Genomic DNA, 14,169 nt, shown 5'->3' on the forward strand with positions numbered 1-14,169 from the left:
TTACCGTGGGACTCCCACCATGACGATGGGGAAGATTCAAGCATTTGAATCTATAAAATATATCAATACTGGAGAGACCACAGTGTACAGGTACGTAACTTGTTTTTTCAAGCTCCCGCCAGCTTTGACAGGCCACCACCTAGGCCTCCTGAGGAATGCTTCCCCATGGAGACTCTTTCCTTGTTTTGTATTGAGGATTTCAGTAGAACCCTTGGCACCAGTTACAACTTTACACAGATCCCTCGAGTGGATTGTCTTTCTCCCTCAGGCTGCTATCCTCCTAAGTATCTCCCTGAAGGCCTTTGCTTTCTTTGGGTACATTCTCGAACAGAGCCATTTTGTCGCTTAGGTTCTCCCCTCATTCAGCCTCCACACTCCCCTCATATTTCCCATGGTGTCCAGCCAGTCTCCGCTTAAGTTTTTCTGTTTCACTCGCTCTGTTTTACTCATTACACTGTTCCATTGGGATGGTCAGACCTCGATTTCAGCAGCATCTTCACCATTACCGATTTCTCTGCAGTATTTCACAGCAGCTAGCGGTTCTGCCAAGAAGCCCCCACCTTGAGAAACTCTCCTCACTAAGGAGGGGAAGTGCCCCATCGCCCTCTGCCACGCTCCTCGCCCCCTCCCTGTATTCTCGGACTCCAGACCCCAATTACCTCTTGGGGTGGGGAGCATAGGTGAAAGGAACACCAAGACAGCCAGGGAAGTCACATAGCCACTAGATCTGAGCCCACTGGCCGCCTTGCTCGTCTTGACCTCAATGGCATAGCGCAAAATGATGTCCCCCGCAGAATGGCCTCAATGCGGGTCCCCCTGAATGGTTGGGTCCCCCTACACTGCAGGGGCCTGCTTGGTAAAGAAGAGTGGCTTTCCCAAGCGTTTAACTATTTCTTATTCCTTGCCATTGCATGCGTTCTGCAAGGCATGCAATTGCGTGGCTTAGCCATGATGTATTTACCGCGTTGGTCTTTGGGGTTTGGTCACACCCCACTAGTTCACACTCTACTTGTTACCACCTGGACTCTTGCTCTGTCTTTTCCTTGAGGCAATGGCGTTGGGCTCAGGACCCCAGCGAATATTTAATCTTCTTTCTCTGCGTGGTAGGTGTTACATCGACAGGTGTGATATTTACCCGTTAACAAGGTGGTTGTGCAGCTTTAGCAAGGCACGTTGGCATTTTGCCAAGCCATGTCACGCCTGGAGCTTACTATTTTATTCAATGATTAGGACTATCAGTAAAGATTTAATGACGGAAAAAGAAAAGTTACTTACTTGTAGACCTTTGTTCTCCATCAGGGACATTTTTATTGAATGCATAAACAGCTCATCCGCCTCACTAATCACTTTTATGGTATGGTAACAGTAAAAGGATGAGGATCCTCCTACCTGTCAAAATAAATTGATGTTTCCCTAGTAGTGTAGTCATTGTGGCGTAGTGGATCAAGCTTCTTCCCTAAATGAGCAATCTCCCTTGAATGGATGAAGGAGGAACGTATAGGCGCAACATTCACCAACTAGGTGTGTTGGTGCTAAAAGAAAAGTGCTCGTGTGGTATATAAGAAAACAATACAACTAACACGGAACTGTAACATAGAATCATTTAAAATTATAGGTTTAAAAATGTTTTTCTCCAGAAGACACTGTGCTTCGTTTTGGATCGCATACCACAGGTAATTGATTTCAGGCCTTAGATACTAAAAAACAGATGCAACTTTCCTCCCAGGCGATGGTTTAGTCTGAAGCGAATGACAGCTGAAGTAGAACGCAGTGTTTACTTCAGATGATGCAGGACATCTTAAGAATTTTGAGGGCCCTGGGCCAAGTGTATTTTGAGAGCCCTTGTTCAGAAAAAGTTATCATTTATTATGAATTTTCTGCACATTCGCAACCAACCAAAGTTGCAGTGATGCATTTCCTCAAGAGAAAAGTGATCAATAGCACTATATCTACTAAGATGTGGGGGTGTTCTCTTGCTCAGCTCTGGCTCTTTAGGCTGCCATTCGCCAACTCAAAACCCTTGCACCATTGAGCAAGGATGCTGATGTCATGTCAAGCATAGGTTTTTACTGGAAGGGAACACTCCAAGTACAAATGCTTTTCTTACTTTGTATCCGTGCTGTAAAATGCAGCACATATGCAAAGTTTGGTACATATGGGGGAATAAAACATTTATCTTATATTACTCCTTCCCTGGGGACGTGTATGGTTTTGGTGCAAATCTCTGTCTAAAATTGTTAGTAGATAATGAGGTTTGTCAAACCCAGTCGGTGGCTGCATGGGACGCCCATGTACCACCCCTGATATGACCCCTTGGCACAAAGTAGCACAAATATCGCATAGTACTAGTACTACTTTGTTTTACTATGACTATAAAGTTTCATTGAAAGTAAATACTGCCACACTGCTTTATGCTGGGTTTGAGTGACAAAGGTAACGCAAAACCAGCCCAAAGGGCTAGTTAAGATGAGCCAAGAAAGTTCAGAATACATGTACCAGCGGACAAAACTGTACTATTTGAGATTTAAATATTATGGTTTCAACCGCAGCTGAGTAGTATTATTGGAAACAGTCTCTTTAGTCCCCTCCCACTACTCATGAGTGAGACATTGTTTAGTTCTAAATAAAACATTTTATGCATGTTACATGGGGCTAAAAACATGTATCTGCAACATTTATGTAATAAAAACCCACATCACCCTTCCTTCCCTTACTAAAGACATAGGGGCAGATTTACAAGCCCCTCGAGCCACTTTTGCGTCATTTTTAACATGGGAAAAATGACGCAAAAGTGGCACAAGGGGCTTGTAAATCTGCCCCATAAATTAAAAGAGATGTACAGTTACGTTTTAGCAGCTATCCATGTGAAGACTGTATGAATAAGACAGATAGTTCAGGGGAATAGCTGAGAACATTCTGATGGGGGCCCCCTAAAAGACTGGAGCTCTAGGCCAGAGCAGAGCCCACGTTGCCCATGCCTTAAAACGTCTCTGGGATGATGGTGATCCGTGATTTAATTTGAGGACCCTTTGTTGCAGTGGTAACAAGTACCATTACCTTATGGCCTCTGTGGTGTGCTCAAACTTATGCAGTCCAGTTAGGAATGCGACTCCTGAGTTTTTAATCATTTACAACCTTGCCATGAAGGTGGTAGAATCTTGATGGTAAAAAGCGTTGGCATAGTCCAGTGAAGAAGAGATGGTGGTTGCTACCACATTTGCTTTACATTCTTCAGGGTTAACCTGCCTCCAGATTCACTACTTACAAACTAAATATACATAAATTATTCAAAGAGAATTTCTCTTTGTAAAAGTGATTCAGGAATTGCCACATGAATGGAGCTATCCACTGTTTGACTTTAGGAAGTTTTCCCATTTTGGAGAGCTGAGATTCCAAGTAACTATTCTATGCGTGACTTTGGTCATTTAAGTAACATTGTTGGATGTCTTGAAAGCACGTGAAATGTCCCTTAAACTGGATGCCAACGTGTGAGGTCTTTCCTATATCCCATATTTATTCTTGCATTGGTTACCCCAATACTAGTTAAACCAAAAGAAACTGAACAAAACAGCGAGTGTGAACGAGATCAGACTATTGTGTACCCATCAACAGGATACCATGTGTGTGACATCTCTTAAAAATGCCCTTTTGATGTAGTTGCTCATTATTGCTTTTTTGCATTCATGTAGGTCTGAAGGTTGAGGTGACTCATTGTGGAACGATGAGAAGGAAATACCGTGTTTGCAATGTGACAAGAAGACCTGCTAGTCATCAAACGTAAGCTAATAATTTTGCTAGTCACACAAGCATACTTCTCCCACTCAGATATATAACTGGTAACCAGCTACAATATGCCATTGAAGGATTCTGCTAACATCATCAACCTCAAAACAGAGAGCTGAGTATTTACGTTCATGGTTCGAGTCTTGTAAAGTCCCAGCCCCAATACCTAGTCGCCTCAGTGGTGCGGAAATTGATTGAGGATTAGAGTCTTCCTACTTTTTGGGTCAAAGCCTACCAGACATCGCAGCTGTGTGGTTTCCTAAAGACATCTTGGAGATATTCGGAAAACTTCCATGGGAATGCATTCCAGCCATTGCTTACCATTGGCTTTGTGGTTTGTAACTTACTTTTGCTTGCTTTCGATTTGCAGGCTTTCTTTGTTTTAGGCTGTCCAGCTCGAGTTTGTTCCTTTACTGTATTCTTCTACAATTGCTTGTCTATTTGTAAACAAGCCTTTAAATCTTGCTCATATCTTGTCACATTTGCTGTGCATTTGAAGACAAAGTTCAAACTTTTCTTCCTCTTACTTCAAAGTGAGTGGATTTAAGTGACAAGCTTGCTGTGAAAGAAAATACTTTTTTTAGCACACAACATTTAAATGTCTGCAAATTAACTGTAGTAATATTTCACTATATATCATAATTAGAAAATCTCAAACCAAGAAAATATATTTTTTGTAATTCTAAAGTGTGGTGGAACAAATATTTTAAATACGATCAAAACAAATCAGTACACTAAGAGATGACATTTCCACAGGTTATCGTTTGTGAACCGTATACTTTTATCAGTAAAACTGAATGTCTGTGCAAATGTAATAGTCATTTCAATTGAAAATGTGTTGTCTGTAATGGCAGTGCACAACAACACTATACATACTCCACTCTACAATATTCCATTCTGCTCTGCACCACTCAACTTACACCACTCCATTCTGCATCACTGCACTCTACGCCACTCTACTCTGCACCACCCCACTCTACACCTATTCACTGTACTCTGTACCACTCCACTCTGTCATTCTAATCTACTTTATCTACTTCATGCCACTGGACTCTATGCCACTCTACTCCATGTCGCTGCACTCTACCCTACACCACTACACTTTACTCCAGTATTGGAACTTTCATAGATTCACATGCTTGAATCATTCCCTGTTGTCGAGATGGGAGTCCTTGGTATTATTAAAAGTAATGTCCTATTATACATAGAACCTAAGGCCCAATGCCTTAAAATTGTTGTAACATATCTCTGTCCTTACGTAAAAAAGGACCAAACTTTGAACCAGCCAACCAGTAGATACCACCCTGTAGAACCTTTCTGAGAGAAGCTCCAGTCCCTCAGATTTTCTACCGCATGTCGTGGTAAGGGAGTCTCCACTGAGCTTTGCTCAGTTTTTCTTCTATTCTTTCTATCTTGGAGTATTGTTCCAGTCAGGTTTACTGTCCATCTAGTATATCTGTATTGAGGTGAATTAAACTGACGCCCACCATGTCAGATACACCTACAAAAGGTATTTTCAGAGTCTATTACTCTGGCAGGAAGAACAGACTGCATATTTATGATAAACACAAGGACTGTATTTATTGCCTGTATCCTGAACAACAGCCTAAGGATTGCAAGGTATTTCGGGCATCTCAACAAAGACTTTGAAGATTGTGAAGGGAGGCTTCTTTTGTGGCTTCAGAGGCTTAAAGAAAGGGTCACAGTGGTCTCAGATGAGGAGAGTGATGCTTCCTCTAAGTCTTACACTAAAACGCTTCAAAAAAGACCTTTAGCTGACCCTGCTGATTCATCATCACAGCTTCCTGCAAAAGGGCCAAAAATGTCATCTTCTTCGTCTCAGAAGCAGTCTTTGTCGGCTAGAAAGGTTTCTCACAAAGAAAAGAAAACTTGTCCTTCAAAAAATCCTGCTTCAGAACCTTTACTCCATCTATGAAGCTGAAGCGTACCTTCAAGAAGCCTACTTCAGCTCCACCGACAGGCGGCTCGTCGGCAACACCTCCGTCGACGGGAAAATCCTCTCATGAGGTGATTCTGGTCACATCGGCGTTGTCTACTGTCTCTACCATCACTGTCTCTTTGTCTTCATCAATGACATCGTCGTCAGGTCAGACACCTTTATCGTGGACGAAGCAGATTGTTTCTTCAAGGTCATCGTCGTCGTCGAAAGGCAAATTCCAGACAACGGGCTGTCTGTCGACGACACAACTCTTGTTGTCGATCTCATCGACGGGGACCCTGATTGCGTCGTCGTCGACGGGGCCATCCTCGTCAACGGCAGATGTGTCATCGGTGGTATTGATGACGTTATCCACTCAGTTACCATCAACGAAGATCCCTGTCTTCGATGGTTCGTTGTCGACGAAGGTGATTCCATTGACAGACCAGGAGAGACAGCCCTCGCCGACGAAGGAGTTTCTGTTGACTATCCAAAGTTTGGCTGTCAAGCAGCAATCGTCGACGAGCTTGAGAAAAGAAAAATTGCAAAAAATTGCAAGAATTCAACTTACACCAGCTTTAACTTCACCTAGTCAGGCGCAAGCTCTTATGCCATCCCAATTTCTGGAAGAGGATGATGAGGAAGAGGGATCTGAGGAGGATAGTCTTTTTTTTGGCAGCTTTAAGCCCATCGGACCGTAATGTTAAATATCAGGAAGATTCTGATGATAAGGATTATGGTCATCGGTATTACCATTCACAGCAACAGTATCAACACCAGGATGTAGTGTACCTTTCTTCAAATATGATGACAGATTTGCAGTTTATACTGGCAGACTATAAGATGAGGTTTCCTCCAGAGTAGAGTATCCAACAAGCTCCTCCATCTCCCCAGCCTTCCCTTCCACAGGCACAGGCTCACTCTCCTCCTCCACAGCTGGAGTCACCAATTGTTCAGCCCTCTCCTCAAGTGACTACTGTGCAACAGTTATCGTCTTCAGAAGAGGAAATGGAAAGAAAAAAAGGAGAGATTCATCAGGACGAATGGGATTCCTACATTATTCACACCCCGGCATCTCCTTCTCTCCCTCAAGCAGATTCATCTCTAGAAAATATTGGGGGGTTTCATAATCTTCTGGAAAGAGCGGCAAAACGCTTTGATTTACCAAGCCTGTGCATCAACAGGGCTGTTTTCTATATGATTGTAAAGAACCTTACAAAAAGTCGGTAAGGTCTCTGCCCATTATTGATAACATTTGGAAGGAATGATTGAGAATAATGCAAAATCCAGCTACTGTCTCACCTGTGTTGCCAAGGCTGGACAAAAAATATAAAGCTCCGGATGACGCTCCGGCCTGCTTAACAGGTCATCCAAAACCAAGCAGCGCAGAGGCGTTCTTAAAAATCCTTCAGCTCCTGTGACAGCTCCTCCTGATAAAGAAGGCAGAAGACTGGACAACATCAGGAAGCGTTTTTCGTCTAATTCGGCCTTGACAGTGTGTGCTGCGAATTCTCTGGCTTTACTGAGCAGTTATAATAGGCAAATGTGGTCGGATATGACACCATTCCTGGACAAACTACCACCAGAGGACAGGGAGGATGCTAAGAAGATACTTCTTGAAGGCGAGCGGTCCGCCTCTGAAGTAATAGACTGCGCTATGAATGTAGCATCCACTGGTTTCCGGCAGCTAGTGGGAGCGGCCGTCTTGAGGCGTCAAGGTTGGCTGAAAGCCACTTCATTCAGACCTGAAGTGCAAACGAAGATTCCCGATCTGCCTTGTAACGGAGAAGAATTATTTGGCAGCCAGGTCAATGAAGTTCTACACGCTATTGAAAAGGACACAGATACGGCTAGGTTGCTAGGTTCTTTACAATACAGAAAAATGCCTTTTTGTGGCTCCCGAGGAAAAGGTTACCAGTCATACAGAGGAGGCTACCAACAATCTTGTTAACCAAACTATTCTTCCACCGCCCAACAATATATGCCACAGTTTACTCACCCCCAACCACCTGCAGCTGCTTACAACAAGGCTTCCTTTTGAGGAAAATCAGGAAGCCAGGGCAAGGAGACCGGTTGTCGCCAATGACCTCCCACAGCTGTTGGCCTCTATCCCACCTATCCCATCTTCAGTGGGCGGCAAGATATCCCAGTATTTTCATCAGTAGCAAACCATAACATTGGACTGATGGATCCTGAATCTATTCCAGTTCGGACATTCTTTGGAATTTATAAAGATCCCTCCACCAACTCCTCCTCTGCCCCGCTTTCAGAAGCACCTGCGTCTCTTACAGATGGAAGTAACAAACATGTTACAAAAAGGAGCAATAGAACGAGTTCCTTTCAGACAAAAAGGGAACGGTTTCTACTCCTGTTTCTTCTTGAACCAAAAAAAGATAAAGAAGTGGAGACCGATCATGGACCTAAAGAACTTAAACAAATTCCTCAAAAAACAATTGTTCAGCATGATCTCTATTCAAGATGTGCTATGGAAAGGAATATATGGCGCCCCTGGACCTCCAGGACACATACCTTCATATCCCCTAATGCCAAAAACACAAAAAATTCCTAGGTTTCACAGTGGCCGACAGTCACTATCCATTCGGGCTAAAGACGGCTCTGTATCTTCACGAAGTGTCTAGCGCCAGTTGCAGCTTATCTAAGGCAACAACATCATCAAATATTTCCTTATCTAGATGACTGGCTTCTCAAAGCCCCCACTTACAAAGCAGCAAGGACATCCACCAAAGCCTGTCAGCAAGTATTCGGAAAATTAGGCCTCACTTTAAATGTGGAGCAATCAATCCTGCAACCATCCCGCTGGCTGGTCTTTCTAGGAGCTGTCTTGGACACCATGGAAAACAAGGTGTATCCTACCTTGGAGAGACAAAAAAGGCTGATATCCTTGGCAAAACGGGTACAAAAAGGAAGGTGTCTTTCCGTTCGCCTCCTCAAATCTCTCCTAGGAATGATGTCTTCTTGTATTGCCCTCATACCTCACTGTTGGCTCCACATGCGTCCTCTTCAAGATCCTTTAAACGAACAATGGGTGCAGACAGAGGGAGCATTCAACAATCTGATCCAAATCACTCCTTCCATGATAGTGGCTTTGGACTGGTGGGAACAACCTCACCAGTTATCTCAGGGGTTACAGTTCCTATCCCATGCTGCTCCTCTAGTATTCACAACCGATGCATCCCTAGAGGGATGGGAAGCTTTCCTCCAAGATTTGCAGGTCAGCTGAAGATGGCCATCTTCCTACCGAGATCTTCATATCAATCTGCCAAGAATCCAAAACACATTGGTGCTTGTCAGAACAGACAATACCACGACAATGCACTACTTCAATAAAGAAGGAGGCATGTGGTCTCTCCTGCTCTCTCAAGAAGCCCAGCAGAGTACGTTCCAGGAAAACAGAACATCATAGCAGACACGTTGAGCAGACTGAAGACGACCTGCCACGAGTGGGAATTGGATCAACGCACTATCGACAACGCCTTCTACGAATGGGGCAAGCCAAACATAGATCTGTTCGCAACACCAGACAACACAAAATGCCGGTACTTCAAAAGTTGGCGTCACCATCAGAGTTCATGGGGGAATGCCTTTTCAATAGCTTGGTCCTGCATATTTGCTTACGCCTTTCCCCCATTCCTCTCCTTCCACGAGTACTGAAGGAGTTGAAAACAGAACCCTGCAAGAACATTCTAATAGCACCGGCCTCGCCGCGCCAGCACTGGTACACAGAACTTTATCTACTTTCTCTTAAGCCTCCGATCCATCTCAGACCTTGTCCGTCCCTTTTAACAATGAACCAGAGGCAAGTATGCAATTCGAACCCCAGTTCTCTCAAATTGTCAGCCTGGCTCCTGAGTTCCAGGAATTCCAACACTTAAAGATCCCACAGGAGTGTAGACAAGTGCTGGCTAGAGCAAGAGCAGACAGCACTAACAGGGCTTACTCTTTTAAATGGGAAAGGTTCTGCATGTGGAGTGCATCTTCAAAAGTCGATCCTCTCCACTCACCTCCAGAGGAAGTCTTGCCTTATCTACTCCTCCTGGCGCGCTCTGGTTTAGCTCACGTTTAATTAAAGTGCATTTACCTGCCATCTCTAGGTTCCGCAGAACAGCTAATGTTCCATCTCTGTGGTCCTGTAGACTGGTCAAGCAATTTCCTAAAGGTCTGTTCAGGAGGTTCCCCCCGCAAGGGCACCTCCACCCACATGGCAGCTGAACACGGTGCTAAGTCAACTAATGAAGCATCCTTTTGAGCCGATTCACAAGACTTATATGAAGTTCCTATCCTGGAAGGTAGCTCTCCTACTAGCTCTCACTTCCGCAAGGAGGTTTGGTGAACTCCAGGCCTTTACTGCCCAAGAGCCTTTCTTACAATTCAAACTTGACAAAGTTATTCTACAAACAAACCCCAAGTTCATCCCCAAAGTTCCTTGGGACTTTCACCTTAATGATCCAATTGTTTTGAAATCATTCTTCCCAAACCCACAGACTGCAGCGGAGTGTGCTCTACACTCTCTAAATGTTAAAAGGTGCCTGAAATTTTTACTTGAACAGGAGGAAGTCATTTCGCAAGTCGAACCAACTTTTTATAGCCTACAGTGCAACTAGGAAAGGTTTCCCTGTTACTAAACAGAGCATTTCCAGATGGATATCGAGTGCCATTGTTTTCGGTCATCAGCAAGCGGGCCATCCTCTGATGTCAAGAGTTCGTTCCCACTCTAGTGGAGCAATATCCATGTCTACAGTTCTGTTTGCAGGAGTGTCCCTGCTGTACATTTGTAGAGCAGCGACTTGGAGAACGCCACTCACATTCACCAAGCACTACTGCCTGGACGCTGAGAATAAGCGAGATGCGCAGTAGGACAAGCGGTTCTGACACATCTTTTTCAATAAGGTGAGCCTTCTTTTACTCTGTTTCCTTGCCACCATCCTCAATTGTCTCACATTTTCGATGGTATACATGTTTACTTTCTATGACTTTAATGGTGTTTCTTTATGAGTTTATTAAAGTATGCAGGCATTACTATTTTGAGTGCCTATCTGCAGTTACTATATGATGCGAAAATTCAAGCATGTGAATCTATGAAAGTTCCAATACTGGAGTAAGAAACCAGTTACTTTCCTGTAACTGTAGTTCTCCAGAATTGGAATCTTTCATAGATTCACATGTGACCCGCCCAACTCCCCTGGAGAAGGCTCAATTTGATATCTCAGTTTTTTCTATCTTTACACACTTGTGAAAATGTGAGGGACTGGAGCTTTTCTCAGGAGGGTTTTACAGGGTGGTGTCTACTGATTGGCTGGTTCTAAGTTTGTTCCTTTTTTTATCAAGGACAGAGATATGTTACAAAAATGTTAAGGCCTAAGGCCTTAAATTCAATGTATAATAGGACATCACTTTTAATAATACCCGGAGCTCCCATCTTGACGACAGGGAATGATTCAAGCATGTGAATTTATGAAATAGTCCAATACTGGAGAACTACAGTTACAGGTAATTAACTTGTTTCTTACCCTGCACCACTCTACTCTACACCACTCTGCTGCACTCTGTACCAGTGTACTCTATGCCACTCTACACTGCAGCACTCCACTCTATCACTGCACTCTACTCTGCACCATTTTACTGTAGGCCGCTGCACTTTATGCCACTCTACTCTACACCATGGCACTCTACTCCACTGCACTCTTTGCCACACTACTCTACTCTGCACCATTCCACTCTGCACCACTGCACTATTTGCCACTGCACTCTACACCAATGCACTCTACGCCTCTGCTCTCTAGGCCTTTCCACACCATTCTAATCTACACCACTGCATTCTACACCTCTGCATTCAACGACGCTGCACTCTATGCCACTGCACTCTCCACCACTCTACACAACTCTACTCTACAACTCTCTACGTCAATGCACTCTACCACAGTACACTCTACACCCCTTCACCTTAATATACACCACTCTACGCGACTCCACTCTGTCATGTCTCTACACAAAATTCTCTGCTACTCCATTCTACGCCACTCCTCTCCTCTCCTCACAATGGCAATTTACACCACTCCACTCTATGCCACTGCACTCTACGGCACCACTCGAGTCTGCACAATTGCACTCTTCGTCACTGTGCTCTACAGCACTCCACTTTAGGCCACTGCACTCTTTGCCACTGGACTCTACCCCATTGGACTCTACATCAGTTCACTCTAAGCCTATTCACTCTACTCTGTACCACTCCACTCTACGCCACTCCACTATAATCTACTCTGCACCATTGCACTCTACGCCACTCTACTCAGTGCCACTGCCATGCTGTAACGGTAGCGGTAGGAAAGGGCAAGAGACGGGTCTTTGTTAAAGGTTGTTATATTTTTGACAAGAGGTAGTCTGTGCAAGTAGGGCCGTGGCATTTGATACGGTTTCACATACCATCTTAGTGGACCGACTTGCCGCGGCAGGGATAGCTGGGAATGTATTGGGATGGCTAAGGACCTTCTTAGCCAACAGGCAACAAGTGGTCACCTTAGGCCAGTTCAGGTCTGAAGAAAAACAACTCACATTATGAGTGCTTCAGGGCTCATGCCTGAGCCCGACACTCTTCAATGTATACCTGGCTCCCCTGAGCAAACTCATATCATCCTTCGACATTTACACCATATCATACGCGGATGACACACAGCTCATCCTGGTGATGGATGATGACACCGTAGACAGTGAAAGAAAACTCAAGAACTGCCTCACAGCCACTTTCAAATGGATGAGCGAAAACCACCTTAAATGTAATACTGAGAAAACAGAGATCGTGCCATTTGGAAAAGATAATCTGTTCAACCCCGCCCGATGGTGGCCAGAGGAGGCCAACACCCCCCCAAACACAATCACATCTGCTAGGAACTTAGGGATCAGATTTGACTCCTCTCTAACCTTCAAACATCAAGCAGTGGCAGTGGCCGGAACATGTTTCGGCCTCATAAAAGGGCTCAGGAAATTCTTTGACCTCATACCACTCCAGGCACGTAAAATGGCTGCAGTAGCACTTATAACATCTCGCCTGGACTACTGCAATAGGCTATACGCATGGACAAACAAAACAGTCTGCCACAAACTGCAAATGGTCCAACACGCAGCGGCTAGACTGGTATTGGGCTGGAAAAACAGAACCTCAGCCACAGCAGCAATGGAAACACTACATTGGCTGCCAATCCAGAAACAGGTCATTTTCAAAATCCTTTTAATCACCTTCAGGGCTTTCCATGGGAAAGGACCCAGCTACATCCAGAGCATGTTCAGACGCTACTCCCCCTTGCGTAATCTAAGATCCCAAAATGCCAACCTCCTCACCATCCCAAACTTCAGACTGAAAACCAGAGGTGGAAAGGCATTGGCAGTCCCGGGATCCAAGGCCTGGAACTTCCTTCCCCTCTCCTTCGCCAAATAGAGAAAGGAACTGAATTCAGAAAGTCCCTAAAAACATGGATATACAAACTATCCAGCACCACCTGTAAATCCCTAATCTAGAATGACAGTTCCCCTCTCATCAGCCCGACACTCCCCTGTCCTGGCCTAACCTTTCTAAAGCGCCAAGATGCTCCTTGGAGTGTAAACCGCGCTATATAAGAATTATTTACATTACATTACATTACAGGACACTCTCCTCCGGGAACGACTTCGGTCTGCCCGCCTTCTTCTCCTTCAGGCGTCTTCGGCCTTTGCTGTTCCGGCAGGGCCGGTATCTCGTCTCCTTCAGCTCCGAGATGCCAAATCACGCTCGAGGCGGGGAGAAAAGGAGAGGACAAGTATCAGTCTAAATGTCCGGAACACTCAGTGCAGGGGAAGGGAGTGAGGGACACACCTATCGTGAATATCTCGTCTACGAGTGAGAGGAAGGGGTAGGTCAGTGCAGGGACGGGAACACCGGAAAAACAACCAAGGATAGCGGTCACGGACCCGCCCTTGCGTCCCACCCAACCCGCTATACGTCCCCGTACCTCGCGGAGCCACACGCCTCCTCCTAGCGTGCGGCTGGGCGGCTCGTGTTGCCGTTGGCCTCCTCACTCTCACAGCGCCGATGTCTACTCTCTCTCAGTCCTGCTTCCCGTTGATGTTCGTTCGGTTGGCTCCTCCCTCTACTCTCTCAGCTCCTCCCAAGGCTCCGTCTTCCTCCTGCAACACACCACTCGTCTCCTCTCCTCGATTCTCACGTCCTCCGGTGAACAAGCACACCTGATCCTCCCTCACCTCGGCTTTTGACGGGGTGACTGACTCTGCCCACTCGCCAGTCTTCGTCCAGTTAAAGGAGCCGCTCTCTTTGTCCTCTTCGGATGCCGGCCACTGCATGTCGGACTGCCACCATTCCTGCTGCTGATCAAGTGGCTGTTGAGACAAGAGGGGTGTGTCATGGAATGCATCCCCGATCAGGGTTCTGGGGGTCGTGT

The 14,169-nt window shown here is 45.3% G+C and overlaps 1 protein-coding gene across 1 annotated transcript in view; it reads left to right on the forward strand.

Annotated features, from left to right (window-relative positions):
- Positions 1-14,169, forward strand: part of LOC144823032 (protein argonaute-3) — a 1,185,091-nt gene that overhangs the window by 619,941 nt on the left and 550,981 nt on the right. Inside the window, exon 7 of the mRNA XM_078681169.1 lies at positions 3,690-3,777. Within this exon, the coding sequence (XP_078537295.1) occupies positions 3,690-3,777 (88 nt within the window). The remainder of the gene's footprint in view (positions 1-3,689; positions 3,778-14,169) is intronic.

Source organism: Lissotriton helveticus, chromosome 3_1, assembly GCF_964261635.1.
Source record: "Lissotriton helveticus chromosome 3_1, aLisHel1.1, whole genome shotgun sequence".
In the NCBI taxonomy this organism is placed as follows: domain Eukaryota; kingdom Metazoa; phylum Chordata; class Amphibia; order Caudata; family Salamandridae; genus Lissotriton; species Lissotriton helveticus.